Below are 22830 nucleotides of genomic sequence, written 5' to 3' on the forward strand. Positions count from 1 at the left end.
CCTTGATGTAGTTTATATAGAGATACAGTTGTTCAAATTGTGCTACAGCTACCTTGATGTAGTTTATATAGAGATACAGTTGTTCAAATTGTGCTACAGCTACCTTGATGTAGTTTATATAGAGATACAGTTGTTCAAATTGTGCTACAGCTACCTTGATGTAGTTTATATAGAGATACAGTTGTTCAAATTGTGCTACAGCTACCTTGATGTAGTTTATATAGAGATACAGTTGTTCAAATTGTGCTACAGCTACCTTGATGTAGTTTATATAGAGATACAGTTGTTCAAATTGTGCTATAGCTACCTTGATGTAGTTTATATAGGAGATACAGTTGTTCAAATTGTGCTATAGCTACCTTGATGTAGTTTATATGGAGATACAGTTGTTCAAATTGTGCTATAGCTACCTTGATGTAGTTTATATGGAGATACAGTTGTTCAAATTGTGCTATAGCTACCTTGATGTAGTTTATATAGAGATACAGTTGTTCAAATTGTGCTATAGCTACCTTGATGTAGTTTATATGGAGATACAGTTGTTCAAATTGTGCTATAGCTACCTTGATGTAGTTTATATAGAGATACAGTTGTTCAAATTGTGCTACAGCTACCTTGATGTAGTTTATATAGAGATACAGTTGTTCAAATTGTGCTATAGCTACCTTGATGTAGTTTATATAGAGATACAGTTGTTCAAATTGTGCTACAGCTACCTTGATGTAGTTTATATGGAGATACAGTTGTTCAAATTGTGCTATAGCTACCTTGATGTAGTTTATATAAAGATACAGTTGTTCAAATTGTGCTATAGCTACCTTGATGTAGTTTATATAGATACAGATACAGTTGTTCAAATTGTGCTATAGCTACCTTGATGTAGTTTATATAGAGATACAGTTGTTCAAATTGTGCTACAGCTACCTTGATGTAGTTTATATACAGTTGAGATACAGTTGTTCAAATTGTGCTACAGCTACCTTGATGTAGTTTATATAGAGATACAGTTGTTCAAATTGTGCTACAGCTACCTTGATGTAGTTTATATAGAGATACAGTTGTTCAAGTTGTGCTATAGCTACCTTGATGTAGTTTATATAGAGATACAGTTGTTCAAATTGTGCTATAGCTACCTTGATGTAGTTTATATAGAGATACAGTTGTTCAAATTGTGCTACAGCTACCTTGATGTAGTTTATATAGAGATACAGTTGTTCAAATTGTGCTACAGCTACCTTGATGTAGTTTATATAGAGATACAGTTGTTCAAATTGTGCTACAGCTACCTTGATGTAGTTTATATAGAGATACAGTTGTTCAAATTGTGCTACAGCTACCTTGATGTAGTTTATATAGAGATACAGTTGTTCAAATTGTGCTACAGCTACCTACCTTGATGTAGTTTATATAGAGATACAGTTGTTCAAATTGTGCTACAGCTACCTTGATGTAGTTTATATAGAGATACAGTTGTTCAAATTGTGCTACAGCTACCTTGATGTAGTTTATATAGAGATACAGTTGTTCAAATTGTGCTACAGCTACCTTGATGTAGTTTATATAGAGATACAGTTGTTCAAATTGTGCTACAGCTACCTTGATGTAGTTTATATGGAGATACAGTTGTTCAAATTGTGCTGCTACAGCTACCTTGATGTAGTTTATATAGAGATACAGTTGTTCAAGTTGTGCTATAGCTACCTTGATGTAGTTTATATAGAGATACAGTTGTTCAAATTGTGCTATAGCTACCTTGATGTAGTTTATATAGAGATACAGTTGTTCAAATTGTGCTATAGCTACCTTGATGTAGTTTATATAGAGATACAGTTGTTCAAATTGTGCTACAGCTACCTTGATGTAGTTTATATAGAGATACAGTTGTTCAAATTGTGCTATAGCTACGTTGATGTAGTTTATATAGAGATACAGTTGTTCAAATTGTGCTACAGCTACCTTGATGTAGTTTATATAGAGATACAGTTGTTCAAATTGTGCTATAGCTACCTTGATGTAGTTTATATAGAGATACAGTTGTTCAAATTGTGCTACAGCTACCTTGATGTAGTTTATATAGAGATACAGTTGTTCAAATTGTGCTATAGCTACCTTGATGTAGTTTATATAGAGATACAGTTGTTCAAATTGTGCTACAGCTACCTTGATGTAGTTTATATAGAGATACAGTTGTTCAAATTGTGCTATAGCTACCTTGATGTAGTTTATATAGAGATACAGTTGTTCAAATTGTGCTACAGCTACCTTGATGTAGTTTATATAGAGATACAGTTGTTCAAATTGTGCTATAGCTACCTTGATGTAGTTTATATAGAGATACAGTTGTTCAAATTGTGCTACAGCTACCTTGATGTAGTTTATATAGAGATACAGTTGTTCAAATTGTGCTACAGCTACCTTGATGTAGTTTATATAGAGATACAGTTGTTCAAATTGTGCTACAGCTACCTTGATGTAGTTTATATAGAGATACAGTTGTTCAAATTGTGCTACAGCTACCTTGATGTAGTTTATATAGAGATACAGTTGTTCAAATTGTGCTACAGCTACCTTGATGTAGTTTATATAGAGATACAGTTGTTCAAATTGTGCTACAGCTACCTTGATGTAGTTTATATAGAGATACAGTTGTTCAAATTGTGCTATAGCTACCTTGATGTAGTTTATATAGAGATACAGTTGTTCAAATTGTGCTACAGCTACCTTGATGTAGTTTATATAGAGATACAGTTGTTCAAATTGTGCTACAGCTACCTTGATGTAGTTTATATAGAGATACAGTTGTTCAAATTGTGCTACAGCTACCTTGATGTAGTTTATATAAAGATACAGTTGTTCAAATTGTGCTATAGCTACCTTGATGTAGTTTATATAGAGATACAGTTGTTCAAATTGTGCTACAGCTACCTTGATGTAGTTTATATAGAGATACAGTTGTTCAAATTGTGCTATAGCTACCTTGATGTAGTTTATATAGAGATACAGTTGTTCAAATTGTGCTACAGCTACCTTGATGTAGTTTATATAGAGATACAGTTGTTCAAATTGTGCTATAGCTACCTTGATGTAGTTTATATAGAGATACAGTTGTTCAAATTGTGCTACAGCTACCTTGATGTAGTTTATATAGAGATACAGTTGTTCAAATTGTGCTATAGCTACCTTGATGTAGTTTATATAGAGATACAGTTGTTCAAATTGTGCTACAGCTACCTTGATGTAGTTTATATAGAGATACAGTTGTTCAAATTGTGCTAGTTGTTAGCTACCTTGATGTAGTTTATATAGAGATACAGTTGTTCAAATTGTGCTATAGCTACCTTGATGTAGTTTATATAGAGATACAGTTGTTCAAATTGTGCTACAGCTACCTTGATGTAGTTTATATAGAGATACAGTTGTTCAAATTGTGCTACAGCTACCTTGATGTAGTTTATATAGAGATACAGTTGTTCAAATTGTGCTACAGCTACCTTGATGTAGTTTATATAGAGATACAGTTGTTCAAATTGTGCTATAGCTACCTTGATGTAGTTTATATAGAGATACAGTTGTTCAAATTGTGCTACAGCTACCTTGATGTAGTTTATATAGAGATACAGTTGTTCAAATTGTGCTACAGCTACCTTGATGTAGTTTATATAGAGATACAGTTGTTCAAATTGTGCTACAGCTACCTTGATGTAGTTTATATAGAGATACAGTTGTTCAAATTGTGCTACAGCTACCTTGATGTAGTTTATATAGAGATACAGTTGTTCAAATTGTGCTACAGCTACCTTGATGTAGTTTATATAGAGATACAGTTGTTCAAATTGTGCTACAGCTACCTTGATGTAGTTTATATAAAGATACAGTTGTTCAAATTGTGCTACAGCTACCTTGATGTAGTTTATATAGAGATACAGTTGTTCAAATTGTGCTACAGCTACCTTGATGTAGTTTATATAGAGATACAGTTGTTCAAATTGTGCTACAGCTACCTTGATGTAGTTTATATAGAGATACAGTTGTTCAAATTGTGCTACAGCTACCTTGATGTAGTTTATATAGAGATACAGTTGTTCAAATTGTGCTACAGCTACCTTGATGTAGTTTATATAGAGATACAGTTGTTCAAATTGTGCTACAGCTACCTTGATGTAGTTTATATAGAGATACAGTTGTTCAAATTGTGCTACAGCTACCTTGATGTAGTTTATATAGAGATACAGTTGTTCAAATTGTGCTACAGCTACCTTGATGTAGTTTATATAGAGATACAGTTGTTCAAATTGTGCTATAGCTACCTTGATGTAGTTTATATAGAGATACAGTTGTTCAAATTGTGCTACAGCTACCTTGATGTAGTTTATATAGAGATACAGTTGTTCAAATTGTGCTATAGCTACCTTGATGTAGTTTATATACAGATACAGTTGTTCAAATTGTGCTACAGCTACCTTGATGTAGTTTATATAAAGATACAGTTGTTCAAATTGTGCTATAGCTACCTTGATGTAGTTTATATAAAGATACAGTTGTTCAAATTGTGCTACAGCTACCTTGATGTAGTTTATATAGAGATACAGTTGTTCAAATTGTGCTATAGCTACCTTGATGTAGTTTATATAGAGATACAGTTGTTCAAATTGTGCTACAGCTACCTTGATGTAGTTTATATGGAGATACAGTTGTTCAAATTGTGCTATAGCTACCTTGATGTAGTTTATATGGAGATACAGTTGTTCAAATTGTGCTACAGCTACCTTGATGTAGTTTATATAGAGATACAGTTGTTCAAGTTGTGCTATAGCTACCTTGATGTAGTTTATATGGAGATACAGTTGTTCAAATTGTGCTACAGCTACCTTGATGTAGTTTATATGGAGATACAGTTGTTCAAATTGTGCTATAGCTACCTTGATGTAGTTTATATAGAGATACAGTTGTTCAAATTGTGCTACAGCTACCTTGATGTAGTTTATATAGAGATACAGTTGTTCAAGTTGTGCTATAGCTACCTTGATGTAGTTTATATAGAGATACAGTTGTTCAAATTGTGCTATAGCTACCTTGATGTAGTTTATATAGAGATACAGTTGTTCAAATTGTGCTACAGCTACCTTGATGTAGTTTATATAGAGATACAGTTGTTCAAATTGTGCTACAGCTACCTTGATGTAGTTTATATAGAGATACAGTTGTTCAAATTGTGCTACAGCTACCTTGATGTAGTTTATATAGAGATACAGTTGTTCAAATTGTGCTACAGCTACCTTGATGTAGTTTATATAGAGATACAGTTGTTCAAATTGTGCTACAGCTACCTTGATGTAGTTTATATAGAGATACAGTTGTTCAAATTGTGCTACAGCTACCTTGATGTAGTTTATATAGAGATACAGTTGTTCAAATTGTGCTACAGCTACCTTGATGTAGTTTATATAGAGATACAGTTGTTCAAATTGTGCTACAGCTACCTTGATGTAGTTTATATAGAGATACAGTTGTTCAAATTGTGCTACAGCTACCTTGATGTAGTTTATATAGAGATACAGTTGTTCAAATTGTGCTACAGCTACCTTGATGTAGTTTATATAGAGATACAGTTGTTCAAATTGTGCTACAGCTACCTTGATGTAGTTTATATAGAGATACAGTTGTTCAAATTGTGCTACAGCTACCTTGATGTAGTTTATATAGAGATACAGTTGTTCAAATTGTGCTACAGCTACCTTGATGTAGTTTATATAGAGATACAGTTGTTCAAATTGTGCTACAGCTACCTTGATGTAGTTTATATAGAGATACAGTTGTTCAAATTGTGCTACAGCTACCTTGATGTAGTTTATATAGAGATACAGTTGTTCAAATTGTGCTACAGCTACCTTGATGTAGTTTATATAAAGATACAGTTGTTCAAATTGTGCTACAGCTACCTTGATGTAGTTTATATAGAGATACAGTTGTTCAAATTGTGCTACAGCTACCTTGATGTAGTTTATATAGAGATACAGTTGTTCAAATTGTGCTACAGCTACCTTGATGTAGTTTATATAGAGATACAGTTGTTCAAGTTGTGCTACAGCTACCTTGATGTAGTTTATATACAGATACAGTTGTTCAAATTGTGCTACAGCTACCTTGATGTAGTTTATATAAAGATACAGTTGTTCAAATTGTGCTACAGCTACCTTGATGTAGTTTATATACAGATACAGTTGTTCAAATTGTGCTACAGCTACCTTGATGTAGTTTATATAGAGATACAGTTGTTCAAATTGTGCTACAGCTACCTTGATGTAGTTTATATAAAGATACAGTTGTTCAAATTGTGCTACAGCTACCTTGATGTAGTTTATATAGAGATACAGTTGTTCAAATTGTGCTACAGCTACCTTGATGTAGTTTATATACAGATACAGTTGTTCAAATTGTGCTACAGCTACCTTGATGTAGTTTATATACAGATACAGTTGTTCAAATTGTGCTACAGCTACCTTGATGTAGTTTATATAAAGATACAGTTGTTCAAATTGTGCTACAGCTACCTTGATGTAGTTTATATAGAGATACAGTTGTTCAAATTGTGCTACAGCTACCTTGATGTAGTTTATATACAGATACAGTTGTTCAAATTGTGCTACAGCTACCTTGATGTAGTTTATATACAGATACAGTTGTTCAAATTGTGCTATAGCTACCTTGATGTAGTTTATATACAGATACAGTTGTTCAAAGATACAGTTGTTCAAATTGTGCTATAGCTACCTTGATGTAGTTTATATGGAGATACAGTTGTTCAAATTGTGCTACAGCTACCTTGATGTAGTTTATATAGAGATACAGTTGTTCAAATTGTGCTACAGCTACCTTGATGTAGTTTATATACAGATACAGTTGTTCAAATTGTGCTACAGCTACCTTGATGTAGTTTATATAAAGATACAGTTGTTCAAATTGTGCTACAGCTACCTTGATGTAGTTTATATAGAGATACAGTTGTTCAAATTGTGCTACAGCTACCTTGATGTAGTTTATATACCTTGATGTAGATACAGTTGTTCAAATTGTGCTACAGCTACCTTGATGTAGTTTATATAGAGATACAGTTGTTCAAATTGTGCTACAGCTACCTTGATGTAGTTTATATACAGATACAGTTGTTCAAATTGTGCTACAGCTACCTTGATGTAGTTTATATAGAGATACAGTTGTTCAAATTGTGCTACAGCTACCTTGATGTAGTTTATATAGAGATACAGTTGTTCAAATTGTGCTACAGCTACCTTGATGTAGTTTATATAGAGATACAGTTGTTCAAGTTGTGCTATAGCTACTTTGATGTAGTTTATATACAGATACAGTTGTTCAAATTGTGCTACAGCTACCTTGATGTAGTTTATATAAAGATACAGTTGTTCAAATTGTGCTACAGCTACCTTGATGTAGTTTATATACAGATACAGTTGTTCAAGTTGTGCTACAGCTACCTTGATGTAGTTTATATACAGATACAGTTGTTCAAATTGTGCTACAGCTACCTTGATGTAGTTTATATAAAGATACAGTTGTTCAAGTTGTGCTATAGCTACCTTGATGTAGTTTATATAAAGATACAGTTGTTCAAGTTGTGCTATAGCTACCTTGATGTTGTTTATATACAGATACAGTTGTTCAAATTGTGCTACAGCTACCTTGATGTAGTTTATATAAAGATACAGTTGTTCAAGTTGTGCTATAGCTACCTTGATGTAGTTTATATAAAGATACAGTTGTTCAAGTTGTGCTATAGCTACCTTGATGTAGTTTATATACAGATACAGTTTTTCTATAGCTACCTTGATGTAGTTTATATACAGATACAGTTTTTCTATAGCTACCTGATGTGATAACAAAATAACTTTTCCCATCATCTCTATACCTCAGTTACCAAATATTCAAGATCATTGATGATAAGTTTAAGTTATGGGTTGTACAATAAGACACATAACTATCTTACGAGCTTCAATAATAATGCTGCAAATATTTAATAAAACATCTGTTTATAAATTACTGAGTTCCAAAGTTCTTTGCAAGCTCACACTTTACAATATATTATAACACTTTAATATTTTTAATAAAAGAAATTATCTCTAAGTTAATTAGTTAAATTCAAAAGCATTTGATTATAGTTTTCACTCTTCCAGCCAGGGGACTGTGTTGTTTTTCACATGAGGACTTTACATGGAGCTCCTGGTAATGCCTCCCTCACAAGACCTAGAAGAGTCTTGGCAACTCGATGGTTAGGTAAACAGAATACATAAATTTTGTTTTGTGTATATTATATTGTAATCCATTGAGTAGGAAGAATGGATGCATATCTTAAAGTTTTTTTATATTATAGTAATGGTAAGTTTATGTAAAAAAACTTAATTCAACAATAAAACTGAGATATGTTTGCAAGCAATATTGTTTTTTACATTAAAATAATGGAAAATGCCATGATATTAATTATTTGTTAAAATGGTCCTAATGACATTAATTGAAGACTATTTACAAATGTTTTTGCTACAGAATATTAATGGCTCATTACTACTTTAGAGAACAGTTTCGTTAAAAGTGAAAAATAATATCTAGTCATTATTTTCAGGTTCTTGTATAATTATATATTATAGCTCAAATACCAAATATTCTTGAGTTCCTGTAAGAAAGTTTTAACAGAATAATAGATAGCTGGTATTCTTCGTAAGATTTTGAAAAATATTACACTTTACAGTTTAAGTTGAGAAATATACTTGAAAAGATATAAAATAAACCAATGATTCTTATATAACAGTGCTACAGCTTTGAACTGTAAAAAGAATCAGATGATAGAATCACTTGCTGAACTGTTACATCAAGCTACTATTACCTGAACAAACTGTTCCTAATTTTTAAGTGATAGACCAGGGGTCAAGCATCTAGTCAACTCCTAGGCTACTCCTTTTTACCAAGAAACAGTGGGCTGGTCTTCACATTATAACACACCCATGGGTGAAAAAGGGCGAGCATGTTTAATGACATGTTCTGATTTCATGGCATGTATCCTAACCTTTCAGGCCCCCAGTAATATGGAACTAAGTTTGCTACCATAAATGTAGTAACTGTTGCATGGACTTCCCTTGTACTTAACTCTTGCTAATTTACAAATATAAAACATTCTTTTTAGGTCAAAATGGAAATAACTCATAAGCATAAGATGCAATGGAATTATGTAGGTTAATACAAATCAGTAAATATTTTACAAACCTTTCCCAAGGTATGTTTGTTTATACAAACCAGTTTTCAGGGCACAGAGCATATAAAATATGATTGCATTTGTTCATTATTTCTTGCAGTGTTCAGCTCTACAGAATGTAGGCTAAATCTTAAGGTATTATAACAAATAACATTGCATTAAGAGAACAGTCTCGTATCACCTAAATAACAAGGAACTTTCTGTAAAGGTTATTTTGACAGTTACATATTGTAAATGTCATAAATAAAAAAGACATACTACTTATCATTACATTATTCAGTGCTCTAATAATTGTGTACAAACATTTGGATTTACTCTACTAATACACAAGGCTAAAGTTTCATATATGATCTATTTCTAGTTTGTTTTTTTTTGGTAAAGCTTTGGAACTGATACACTTTGTAAGAAGTTACAATGAGATTATGATAATGAGGTATCACTTGTTGTCATGATTATTAGCCTGTTTAAATGTAATTATTATTATTGCTAGTTTCTATCTCACCTTTTGTGTGCTAACCTGCTGCTATCTTCTAGGAAGTTTTGAAAGGTTGGTAGCTAGGATTTAATTATGAGACTTTTTGACAGAGGGGCTATTTGAATGTTTGGGGTTCTCTTCATTAGAACTAGTCCACTGGCCAATGTCTGTATTAGTGATAATAAATTCTCAATCTGTAAAATAATTGAAATAAAAAAAAAACACTTTGTCGCCCTAGGGGTGGTGCAAAGTGTAATGATGAGGAAAGAACAGAGAATCAAGTTGAGGGAATTGTGTGCTGGTATGTAATAAAGTATGTTATTAATCAAGTAAGGTTGAATGTATAGCACAGATAACCTGGCCAGATATTGTTGTTTTAAAGTAATCACATGCATTTCTTTAGCAACAGTCTCAGGAAGACTCTGTACGCATACAACAGGACTCAATTGTAATATTGTCTGCAATATGAATGTGTCCTGGTGATCCTCAAGAGACATTACAGTTTTGTTTATAAAACAGAGTGCTATTTCAGCTAATTTGCTTAAATTCTTTCAAGAAGGTGTGTGTTTTCTTATAGCAAAGCCACATTGGGCTATACTCTGAGTCCACCGAGGGAAATCAAACCCCTGATTTTTAGCATCGTAAATCAGAAGATGTATCGCTATACTGGTGGGGAACTATTCAAGAAGGATCTCTAGCTTTTACTGACTTTTATGCTGTGTTGGTGTCTTAGCATTTTCATTGTAGTACTGTAGTCTTCTTTGGCAGTTCGGTCAGTAAGTCTGTATGTCCATTTCTCTGAATTCTAACTTTTGTTAGTGTTTTTGTTTTTACAATGTATTAGAGGTTAAGAAAAAGGAAAAAAAAGAAACACATCACTCTAACCAACAGACATTGACAACTGATTCTTGGAACATTTGATAAAGGAACAAACAAAGGAGGCAAACATCCAGAGCATAAAATTAGAGATACACAACCATATTTCCTACAACAAAGGCCTTTCTGGAAACATACATAGAATATGTACCCAGTACAAAGTTAGAACAGCATTCAGAAGCCATGATATGATGCAGTTAGTAAACAACAAACCATTCAAAGACTCAACAGAGATAAAAAAACACCACTTACAACCACCTTTTAAAATACAGACTCCATAAATGATGGTAACAAATTAGCTGTCAAAAGGTAAGATAAAAACAGTATTAATCATTATCTAGTAATTAAGAAAATAAAAATTAATGATTACACTCAAATAATTGTTCAGGCTACTAACCTTGACAACGACATATATTTTGTTTCCAAAATGGTCTCTAGTAATTACAAAAATAACCTTTGATACAAATGTGTATATACATTTATGTTCACCAAGTTGTTTTTTTTTCTATTTAAGGAGATGATGCTGTAGTGACAACTAGACCATGGCAGATATCACCCCCCACTTTGGGGGGGCTGAAACCAGGGGAAAAAGCTGTGTCAGATGAGTTTCCATTAGTATGGAAAAGAGTAAATTAGTGTAAGTATTCAAGAGCTGTTCCAATAATAAGAAATACTTGTAAAATATAAATAAACACATATATGAATTATTTACTAGAATGTTAAATAGTAATATTACTTCTGACATAATTTATATGGGGATAAATCTGACAGCATTGCTAACAACTGGAATATAAAACAAAAAGACACTTAGGATGCATTTGCATTTCTTCACTCATATTAAAGCTTGTATTTTGATGCTGCGTATTTCTACTGACAATTCTCCAGCTAAGCCTACATAGAAACTAAGTTATACCTATATTTATAATATGCACACATCTTCACAATTATAAACTATTAGTCCAAAATTAAGCTAATTTATTGGTTATGAAGTAATTTTTGAACTACCTCAGTTCCAGAGAAATTTATCACTGTGACTAAAACAGTGTTATATAGTTCACTGTGGATCTTTTGACTTTAACTTATATAAGATTTTATAATTCATAGTTCTATATTGTGTGTTATATTTATTAATAAGAAACTTCCTGCTGAGTATATGGTTTTATATTTACAAACATAAAATGTTTTAATTCCCTTTGCAATTTGTTTTTAGGTGTCATTATTTTTGGCACAAACTGGTGTTAAGAAAGACACTTATTGGATTCAAAAAAGGGCAAATAAACTTAATAATAATAAGAAAAAAAATATATTAGGATAATTTATTGTTCTCTTTATAAAATTTAAATTATGTATGCTATTTGCTTTGTCAGAGACAATAACTTCAGAGTCAGTAAATTGCTGTTGTACTTAATGTTTTACAAAACAAGGCTTAGATCTACTTTCCTGCTTGTTATTCACATATGGAAGGTTAAGTAATCCCTTATTTTAAATTCAGAGGCAGTCCATTACCAACCACTTCACACAGGTATGCTTGGATAATTCCTTATAATTCACATAATAAATAGCAAATTCAGGTCCAATTGTTTCACACAGGTGAACTGACATAACTCCTTATCCAATCCATTAACAACTGGTTTATACATATAGCAGGTTTAGACTCAATACCCCTTTGATACATAACCGTTTCACACACTGTATTACTGTTATGATTACTTTCCATACAGTGATTTCAGTTAGGTTTGTTTTTAATTTTTCACAAAACCACATGAGGGCTATCTGCACTAGCTGTCCCTAATTTAGTAGTGATACACTAGAAGGAAAGCAGCTAGTCTTGGGCTTCTCTTTGACCAACAAATAGTGGGATAGACTGTCACATTATAACACTGCCATGGCTGAAACAGCAAGAATGTTTGGTGTGACAGGGATTTAGAGTGGAGTGCGCTACTCATCAGGTCATACAGTGACCAGATTTGATCCTGTATTGTTGTATTATGATTTCATAATAAACAAGTCCATCTAGAAACCTGTGTCTACTTCAAATGTGAACCATCTTTAACTTAAATAGCCCTTCTTTCATTTCACAGGCTTCCCATAACTATCCACATGACTGTTTTTACATTATGCTACCACTATTGTATATGTAACTTGCAAAGCTTGGTTAATTTCATTACAAAAAATATGTTAGTACGTCTGTGATCAAGTTGTCATAGCTCAATGCTGTGTCACTAAACAAGAGGTTTAGTTTCAAAAAGCAGAATTAATGGCACTCCTAATCTAAGTATTAAGAATGCATGTTTTTGGATAAAGTGTTTAATAAAATAAATTATTGTTCATTTTTCTTGGCATACTTTATTATGGTTGTGAAAACACTGATGTCAGAAATATATTTTTGTTTTCAAGTGTTACTAACAATAGTTTATTTTAACTTCTACAGTGTCTTCTTGTGGAATATGTTTTCTACTATTCCAAGATGTCTTTAATAAGAATACAAACACGTGGAATTCTCCTATTTTTGAAATACTACTGAATAACGGAGGTGTCTTAATAGAAAAAATCATTTGTATATCAAAAAATTAAAATACAGAAATAATAAATTTTTTAATAACATTATAACATATTCTATATAACAAATGTGGTAAAATTGTTAAAGGACACTAACATTCACATAATAAAAATAATTTTTTTGAAATAAAGATGTCTCATGTTTTTAAACAATTTATAAGTATAACATTAACAACTTTTAATACACTGGTAAAGTTGGTTTTGCAATGCCTCAATTACATCGCTGAATGAAAGCTTGGGATCAACAAGGTGGACAAGTGATCTTTAATTTATAGTTTAAAAACATTCTCTATGTCTACCATTACCACGAAGTACTTTAGACTCGGCCAAATATTTCTTGGGTGGACTCATTAAACCAAGCAGGCTGCGAACAGGACTGTGTGGTTCTCCTCTCTTGGGTAGAAATGATGATACCATATACTTAGCTAGAAGTTCAGCAACTTCTCTATGATCTAGGTGCAAACAGAAATTAATAATATATACAGCATAAATATAACTTTAAAAATCAGTAGTTGCATGGTAAGATAGTATATTATGGTATGCAATCCTGGAAGATGAAATATAGTTTCCAATCAGTCTACACGTTTAACTTTCTATAAATCCAAAGATAAGTAGTTGGTTATGGAACTAAGTCATATGCAAATAATCTACAAAGTTGTGGTGACAATTATTTGATTATATTTATAAGATCTAAAACATGGATTGTCTTGGGTAAATTCTCATGTGTTTTTAATGGTAAAAAAGTCTCAGATATTGTAAAAATACAACAAATTATTATTCAGTCTAAAACTTCAGGTATTCTTACTGGAGATGATTTTTATTTCATAACAAGAGTTATAAATTTATATTTAAAAATTTGAGTGTCAAAGTTTCATTTGTAATAATAAAATGACAGTTTAGAATATCCTAGAATATTAAATCAAAGTCAGATGTAAAATAAAAGCATTTTGATATATGGTTAGTTTATTTCTAGATTTTACCAGCTCAGTTTCCACATATATGAAACAATGTCTATATATTTGTTCTTACTTTCACTAAATTTTATTTGAATTAAAGAAAACACAAATTCTTCTATAATACACTTACCTCCGCTAGCTGCTAGTTGTACTGGCAGTACACCAGAGTTTGTAGTGATGTCAGGATCTGCACCTGTAAACAATTGGAATTTAATTAATAAATAAATAGTAATAAAACTATTAATATATATTTTTTAATATTGAGAAACATTTGTGTTACTATTTACAGTACAATAATATATATGTATTAGTAGAAAACTAGTTTTATGCATGTTAATGTTAAGACTGAAATCCAAAGGTTATTGGGTCAATACTATCGTTGGTATTATATGACATATTTAAAGTTCAAAGGAACAATTTTTTTTACATGTAGAATAAGCAATGTGTATCAAACTAATTAAAACTACAAAAATGTGACGTTAGAAAACTGTTAAGACAGATAAAGATTAATACACATCGAGGTTTCATGAGAAACTGTTATGTGATATTTACCATCGTTAGAGAATTAGATTCTAGATTGTGCTATGTTAACTTTCAAAGTAGACATCTGTAGGCTTGAAAAGAAATATATTTATCAACATTTCTGTAAGATGTTTCAAAACACACTTTTATTACCAGTGTTGAAACTATGAGTTCAGTTGAAATATTTACTATTCTTGTAAAACATATTAATATAGGAGTTATTGTATGTGCTAAGGGTAATTCTGTACATTGTAAAGTTTAAAATAAACAAACTTGAACATTGCGATTAAGTAAAAATTATCTATCATAGTTTCCATATTATAAGTTCCATTATACTATTGTATCTTCTCAAAATTTGGCAAGTATTTTATGAACATTACAAGTCCTTTATACACACAAATTTAGATTATTCTAAATTAAATATATTAACTGAATTTTATCTGTGAATAAATGGAGTCAAACTGTTGAGTGGTTCAAATGCAAAGTGATTTCTAATTTGAAAAATTAAAATTAATTTTCTTCATTTCAAAATTTTCATATTTCATTTGCATAATCTATAATACCTTCTACATAAATATTAAATATTTTTACAACAAAACTTTAGGTTTTATTCATTATTTTCTCAACTATAATTCTACACCAATTTGACTGATTTCATTAGGACCATAAAAATATAAAAGTAAATCTAAATTACACTTTCTTCTAGAAAGAAACACATGGTTCAAAAGCCTGACTAATAATCCTGCCACACAAGTTGTAAATCACTCAGTGAATGTATACCTAATGAAACTGTATTAAAGTATATAATATACACATTCTCCACAGGCATACCTTATGAAGAATTTTTATCATAACTTTTAATAATCTTACCTAATCTAGTCTAACAAGTTTCTAATTTTTATATTTTAGTTATTTTTATAATAATAAATCCAGACCATAAAAAACAAGAAACACAGTACTTAACTAGGTCCTTTTGTTTTATGCTCTCACCTGTTGATTGAACTTAAGCCTACTTCTTTATACTAGTAGAAATACATTGCTAAATATTACTTAATTAAAAATGGATCCAAGAACACAATGAAAACATGCACATATTAAACAATGCTATCATAACTTACCTGGCTTTCTATCTATGCAATAAGATATTTTGAAAATTCAGATAAGTTCATTGATGTGATAGGAAGAGATAAAGTTTCAAACAGAATGACAAGTAGACATATACAGAAAACATGTAAAGAATACATTACAACTTTCTACTGGTTGTAAATAATATGGTATAAATATCAAAGAAAACTATGGACAAGCTATAAAAGAAAAGATGTGACAGGTTGACATGATGAGTGGGTTTCAGATTTATGACTCCATAAGCAAATATGATTGAAAACTAGAAACATTATGTTTTACCTTAGTTATATCTATATTGTGATGATTAGGTTGACATGATGAGTGGGTTTCAGATTTATGACTCCATAAGCAAATATGATTGAAAACTAGAAACATTATGTTTTACCTTAGTTATATCTATATTGTGATGATTAGGTTGACATGATGAGTGGGTTTCAGATTTATGACTCCATAAGCAAATATGATTGAAAACTAGAAACATTATGTTTTACCTTAGTTATATCTATATTGTGATGATTAGGTTGACATGATGAGTGGGTTTCAGATTTATGACTCCATAAGCAAATATGATTGAAAACTAGAAACATTATGTTTTACCTTAGTTATATCTATATTGTGATGATTAGGTTGACATGATGAGTGGGTTTCAGATTTATGACTCCATAAGCAAATATGATTGAAAACTAGAAACATTATGTTTTACCTTAGTTATATCTATATTGTGATGATTAGGTTGACATGATGAGTGGGTTTCAGATTTATGACTCCATAAGCAAATATGATTGAAAACTAGAAACATTATGTTTTACCTTAGTTATATCTATATTGTGATGATTAGGTTGACATGATGAGTGGGTTTCAGATTTATGACTCCATAAGCAAATATGATTGAAAACTAGAAACATTATGTTTTACCTTAGTTATATCTATATTGTGATGATTAGGTTGACATGATGAGTGGGTTTCAGATTTATGACTCCATAAGCAAATATGATTGAAAACTAGAAACATTATGTTTTACCTTAGTTATATCTATATTGTGATGATTAGGTTGACATGATGAGTGGGTTTCAGATTTATGACTCCATAAGCAAATATGATTGAAAACTAGAAACATTATGTTTTACCTTAGTTATATCTATATTGTGATGATTAGGTTGACATGATGAGTGGGTTTCAGATTTATGACTCCATAAGCAAATATGATTGAAAACTAGAAACATTATGTTTTACCTTAGTTATATCTATATTGTGATGATTAGGTTGACATGATGAGTGGGTTTCAGATTTATGACTCCATAAGTAAATATGATTGAAAACTAGAAACATTATGTTTTACCTTAGTTATATCTATATTGTGATGATTAGGTTGACATGATGAGTGGGTTTATTTATGACTCCATAAGCAAATATGATTGAAAACTAGAAACATTATGTTTTACCTTAGTTATATCTATATTGTGATGATTAGGTTGACATGATGAGTGGGTTTCAGATTTATTCATAAGCAAATATGATTGAAAACTAGACACATTATGTTTTACCTAGTTATATCTATATTGTGATGATTAGGTTGACATGATGAGTGGGTTTCAGATTTTGACTCCATAAGCAAATATGATTGAAAACTAAACATTATGTTTTACCTTAGTTATATCTATATTGTATTATTATTGACATGATGAGTGGGTTTATTTATTTCATACAAATATGATTAACAATCATTACATAGGTACTTATTTCATATGTTGTTAACATTCATGACATGATGAGTACTTATTTCATACATGTTAACATTCATCAAATATGATTGAAAACTAGATACATGTTGTTAACATATATCATATTGGATGATTAGGTTTTCATGATGAGTTGTTAACATTCATGACTCCATAAGCAAATATGGTGAAAACTTTCATACATGTTTTAACAATCATCATGATTAGGTTGACTTATTTCATACATGTTGTTATGATTGATCACTAGAAACATTATGTTTTACCTTAGTTATATCTATATTGTGATGATTAGGTTGACATACATGGGTTTCAGATTTATGACTCCATAAGCAAATATGATTGTTACTATTCAACATTATGTTTTACTTAGTTATATCTATATTGTTAACATTAGGTTCACATATGAGTGGGTTTCAGATTTTCATACATAAGCAAATATGATTGACAACTCATCACATATGTTTTACCTTTTCATACATATTGTGATCATTCATTTGCACATAGGTCATACTTCTTTCATGTGGTTAAATTCATCACATAAGGCCTTAGAACAAATGGGAATTTTTTTTTTCAAATTACTTCTTCATACTTAAAACTTATATAAAATTAAAACTTGATTTATTAACCATGTTTATTCCATATTTATTTGTTATAATAATAATAAAGTAGTGTAATTAAATTTTTAATGCAACTTTCTTATCATTCTTCACATTTGACCTGTCCATATGTTAAAATCATCACATAGCCTGCAATAATATAATAAATTCATTGCATTTATTATCATTCATCACATAGGTACTTATTTCATACATGTTAACAATCATCACATAGGTACTTATTTCATACATGTTGTTATCATTCATCACATAGGTACTTATTCATCATGTTGTTATCATTCATCACATAGGTACTTATTTCATACATGTTAACAATCATCACATAGGTACTTATTTCATACATGTTGTTAACATTCATCACATAGGTACTTATTTCATACATGTTGATTTTTATCTCAGTGGTTCTGAAAGTTTTCTAATGTTATTTTAAAACACAGTAACTCATAAATTTAACTTTTTTTTAGCAGAATAATTATAAAAGTGGAACAAGTTTAAATTTTATAATTAGTTAGTATGATATACTATAATAATACACTATATTTTATAGAACTTTCTTAAAAGATGTTTGGACTTTTTAGAAATAATTTAAGCCCAGCTTGAGTTTTATTTGTCAAGACAGACTAAGCCTATTGGCATAGAAATATCTGTATTTTAAGCTGTATTAAAACATTCTGAAGATTCTTCATAGCATAAACATAAAGATTTAAAACATTAAACAAGTCAACATTCATTTAATTACTAGGTTTCTACTGAGAGATGTTAGTGCAATAAAGACTTGACAGTAGCTGAGAAAATGATAAAACTTCACTTTAAACTGGAAGAGATAAGTGAATACTAAATTATATTAAAACAGTTTAGTTAGAAAGTTAACTTCACTATATAATGTCTGTACCATTTTTCAACAGGAAGTCAGTCAACAGAATGTTGCCTTTAGAGGCTGACTGGTGTAAGGCTGTAAAACCTGTTTTATTCTGTTGGTTCACATCACAGCCTGTAATTAAAAATAAAAATGAAAAAAACAACACAACAAAGACCATCCAATATACAATTCAAGGAAGTTACATTTTGGAATTTCCAAAAAGGATGACAATAAAAATAGAAGACTTTATTGTAATTTTAAAAAAAAAAACAATAAAATGTGATGAAATAGAAACCAAACCTAATAAAATGATGCAATGTGAGTAACAGCAAGCTTTGTTCTTTTGCCATGTTTGAGGTATCACTTAATGTATGGGCTAACATAGAATTTTGGCCTTTATCTTCAAATATATTTCAATAGCCTTTATAGTTCTGAACACACAGAACTACCTAATCTGAATAATCTACTCAATAATAATTTATCTACTATAAAAAATTACCAAGTATACAAGTTCTTGTGAATTAGAAATAAAATCAATAGATTAAACCTGTTGCAATAAATACAATGAAAACTAACAAACATAAAATGAGCAGACATAACAGTGTTGTTGAATTAGATATAATAAAGTACATTGTGTTTAATAATAAAAGAAGTAAATGTTAGAGTATAAACCAACCAGCTTCTAATAGAGATGAAATCAGCATTAAATCTGGAGTCTTGGAATTGAGATATCCATAAGTTGCCAAATAAAGAGCACTGTCTGAGCAATCTTTTGTTGTTAGTTCTACCTCAGCCCCTAATTAATTATTCAGTAAATTTTCCTACATGAATATTAAATATGTAGGTATATCAACAACCTTATGAAACAAATCTAGCTATTCACTAACCAATTTGTTTAGATGACACAGAACAGTTGTATGTGTGCAGAAACAAACAAAGAGTGAATTTACCCTCTTATGTTTAAAGAACAACATCTTCAAAGTGTATGTTATATGTATTTTAACTTTCACAATTAAGCAACACAAACAACAGTTATTTAGACTTCTATCTGTTCTATTCTTAGTAACATTAAGTTTATTCATCCTCTAGAATTCACTACTCTAAAGTACTATTGTTCAAAGAAAGATATTTCACTATAAAGTACAACAATCAAAACATGCATTTTTTAAAATTCTGATGAGAATAAACTGAAATTAGTTTTTAAATACATCAACTTTTTGTAAACTAACATGATTATCTATATGTTTATATATATATTTAATGCTTAAATGGAAATTACAATTTCACAAAAATTCAAACTACTGTTATTATTGCCTTTAACTAATATTATACATTGTTTATAGTGAAAACCTAGCATAACATTTATTAACTTAAATTATTCAGTAAGGTCTAATTTGAATTTTTGTCTCCATTTTATAATGTTCAATTTATAATTGTGACTATGGTTTGAAATAACCATAACTACTAGAAAATCATAAAATAATAAATCCATGTTTTTTTATATTGGTAAGCTGTTTATTTAAATAATGAAAACAATTTTATTTGTGTATTTTTTACACAATAATCAATAGTTAGCTGGGTCAAGTTATGTATATTAAAATGCAGCATATGTTTTATAAATTAAAAGTTCTTGAATGTAATTGTAACCACAGAGATCATATTGCTTTAACAAAGACAAACAATTTGTTATAAACTAAGATTAAATGAACCTTGGATGCAGTTTTAGACATAATGTTAACACTTACATACCTATTTGCTTTCTATATCAAGTAAACTAGCTAAATCAAGAGATTAATAATGCTAAACACATCTTTGTATTTTTTCATACAATCATAAAAATTACTATTTAATCAATGAATAAGTTTGAATTTATTCAAGACAAAGTTTATATAGTCCAATAAATAACAAAATTAAGAAGTAAAACCATAACAGATTACCTCTTTCTAACATAAAATTCACAAGACGTTTCTCTCCACTGATACAAGCGCACTAAGATGTAAAATCAGAAACAGTACATTGTAAAGCATATGAACACAACACCAGAAAAGTAACACAGTAAATACAAAAGCAGTTAAACTGAAGACATTTTCAGATAATCCTTTTTCAAAGTGTATACACTTGGATAAATGTCAAATGTCAAGTCATGACAAATAAATTGAAAATACAAAATGGAACTGGTTATGTTTTTTGTATTACCACAAATTATGAAACAAAGAAATATTTCACAAAGTTGTAAAATGAAAGCAAAGCACAATCACTAAATTATTATTTTACCACAGAAAGGCTGTATTAATTATCACTCATGGCAGCTACAACATTTATAATTTAATATATTCCACACCAATATTAAATTAGTAAACATGCAATGTTATCAGACCAATGTGTTTAAGTTTTCTATTTATTATTATCCCTTCTACCATTTAATTAGGAATACTTAGCACTAACTTACCATCTAAGCTAGAGTATATTGATTTTGAGTATGTATATACGTATTATGAAACTAACACGTGCTTCCCTTAGTGGTAATGTAGAGACACTAATGTTGTCCAAAGTTATGTAGATTTATGATAACAGCTGGTCATGCGTGATGTAATATTGTGGTCTAACAACCATGAAAACAAGTTAGTTACAATAGAATATTGCCCTTGATACTCAGAAGTGGTTTAATTTTCACAAATTAGGTTTTTCTTCCTTTGGTTCTTTTTCCAAGTTCAAAATTAATAACATTTAAATTTATATTGTACTGTTTATTAACATTTCTACATAGTCATGACCAGGTACTGGTTTACTAGTTATTTTTTGTTGTATTCTGGTTGTTTGAAGGTTTTATTTTAGATATCTGTTGTTATATTTTAATGAAGTGTTGTTAGTTTAAGTCCATTATAAAAGTAGGGATAAGTTTGAATTTTTGTTTCAAATGTATTGCAAAGATATATTATATAACCAACAAATTTTTATTTAACAATACCATAAAAACTTGACAGACATGGAAATTATTTAGCTATATTCTTACAATAATATTTTTGTTCTACATAGTTTTACAAGTTTTCTTAAATAGCATTTTTTGACAAGTATACTTAATTAGTAGTTTTTTTATACACTTGTTGTTTTGAAGTAAGCACAAAGCTACACAATGGGCAATCTGTGCTCTGCCCACCATGGGTACCAAAACCCGGCTTTTAGCTTTGTAAGTCCTCAGATATACTGCTGAACCACTGGGGGTTTCTATACAGAATTAATGACAATATAAATTAAACAAATGAATATTGTGAATATTTAATTAATATTTTTATATAGTTTTAAAATACATAATGCTAATTTCCTTCCCTATTCCTAACAAACATTATAAAAAAACACAACTACAATACAGTAAAGTGTTTCATAACATACATTATTGTTGAAATACTAATTAACGGGACTAATTTATAATTTCAAAGAGCATAAAAAAGAAATTAATAAGAAGGAGAATTTGGGTTTTTCTAAACTAAGTGAAATAAAAGGAAAATATGTTGAAAACATATGAATTGTCATCAGATTTGCTTCTTACATTAAAATTATCCTGCAAGGAAAAAAAATCCATTTAAAAGTAAAACACAAATATATTAAAAAAAGGGAAAATGTTAACCTAAGCTTCTAGCAAATAAAATGTACAAGAACTTGAGTGGATTTAAAAAAAAAGGCCCAAGACTGTAAAGGAGAAAGATAATCTTGTCCCATGGCTACATAAAGTTAGAATAAACACTTAAAAACAACTCTAGAAAGAAAATAATACATCAAAGATAATTTCAGTCAGGAGAATAGAACCAATTATACACAAAAGTGATGTATCACCTGAAGATGCTC

General features: G+C 30.0%; 1 protein-coding gene and 1 pseudogene across 5 annotated transcripts in view; one reads left to right on the forward strand and one right to left on the reverse strand.

Annotated features, from left to right (window-relative positions):
• The window catches only part of LOC143234561 (uncharacterized), a 36932-nt pseudogene extending 23752 nt beyond the window's left edge, over positions 1-13180 (forward strand). Inside the window, exons 4-6 of the transcript XR_013018710.1 lie at positions 8190-8289; positions 11125-11247; positions 13042-13180. The product of XR_013018710.1 is annotated as an uncharacterized LOC143234561 (transcript). The remainder of the gene's footprint in view (positions 1-8189; positions 8290-11124; positions 11248-13041) is intronic.
• Positions 8029-22830, reverse strand: part of LOC143234560 (ankyrin repeat domain-containing protein 22-like) — a 28956-nt gene continuing 14154 nt past the window's right edge. For 3 of the 4 annotated variants that reach the window (XM_076472004.1, XM_076472006.1, XM_076472007.1), the window contains 5 exons: positions 20925-20976; positions 19664-19783; positions 19021-19119; positions 14256-14318; positions 8029-13621 (listed from right to left, as the gene is read on the reverse strand). In XM_076472004.1, coding sequence (XP_076328119.1) covers positions 13446-13621; positions 14256-14318; positions 19021-19119; positions 19664-19783; positions 20925-20976 — 510 coding nt within the window. In that variant the 3' untranslated portion in view covers positions 8029-13445. The remainder of the gene's footprint in view (positions 13622-14255; positions 14319-19020; positions 19120-19663; positions 19784-20924; positions 20977-22830) is intronic. The other variant, XM_076472005.1, reaches the window with a different exon arrangement.

Source organism: Tachypleus tridentatus, chromosome 12 (assembly GCF_004210375.1).
Source record: "Tachypleus tridentatus isolate NWPU-2018 chromosome 12, ASM421037v1, whole genome shotgun sequence".
In the NCBI taxonomy this organism is placed as follows: Eukaryota; Metazoa; Arthropoda; class Merostomata; order Xiphosura; family Limulidae; genus Tachypleus; species Tachypleus tridentatus.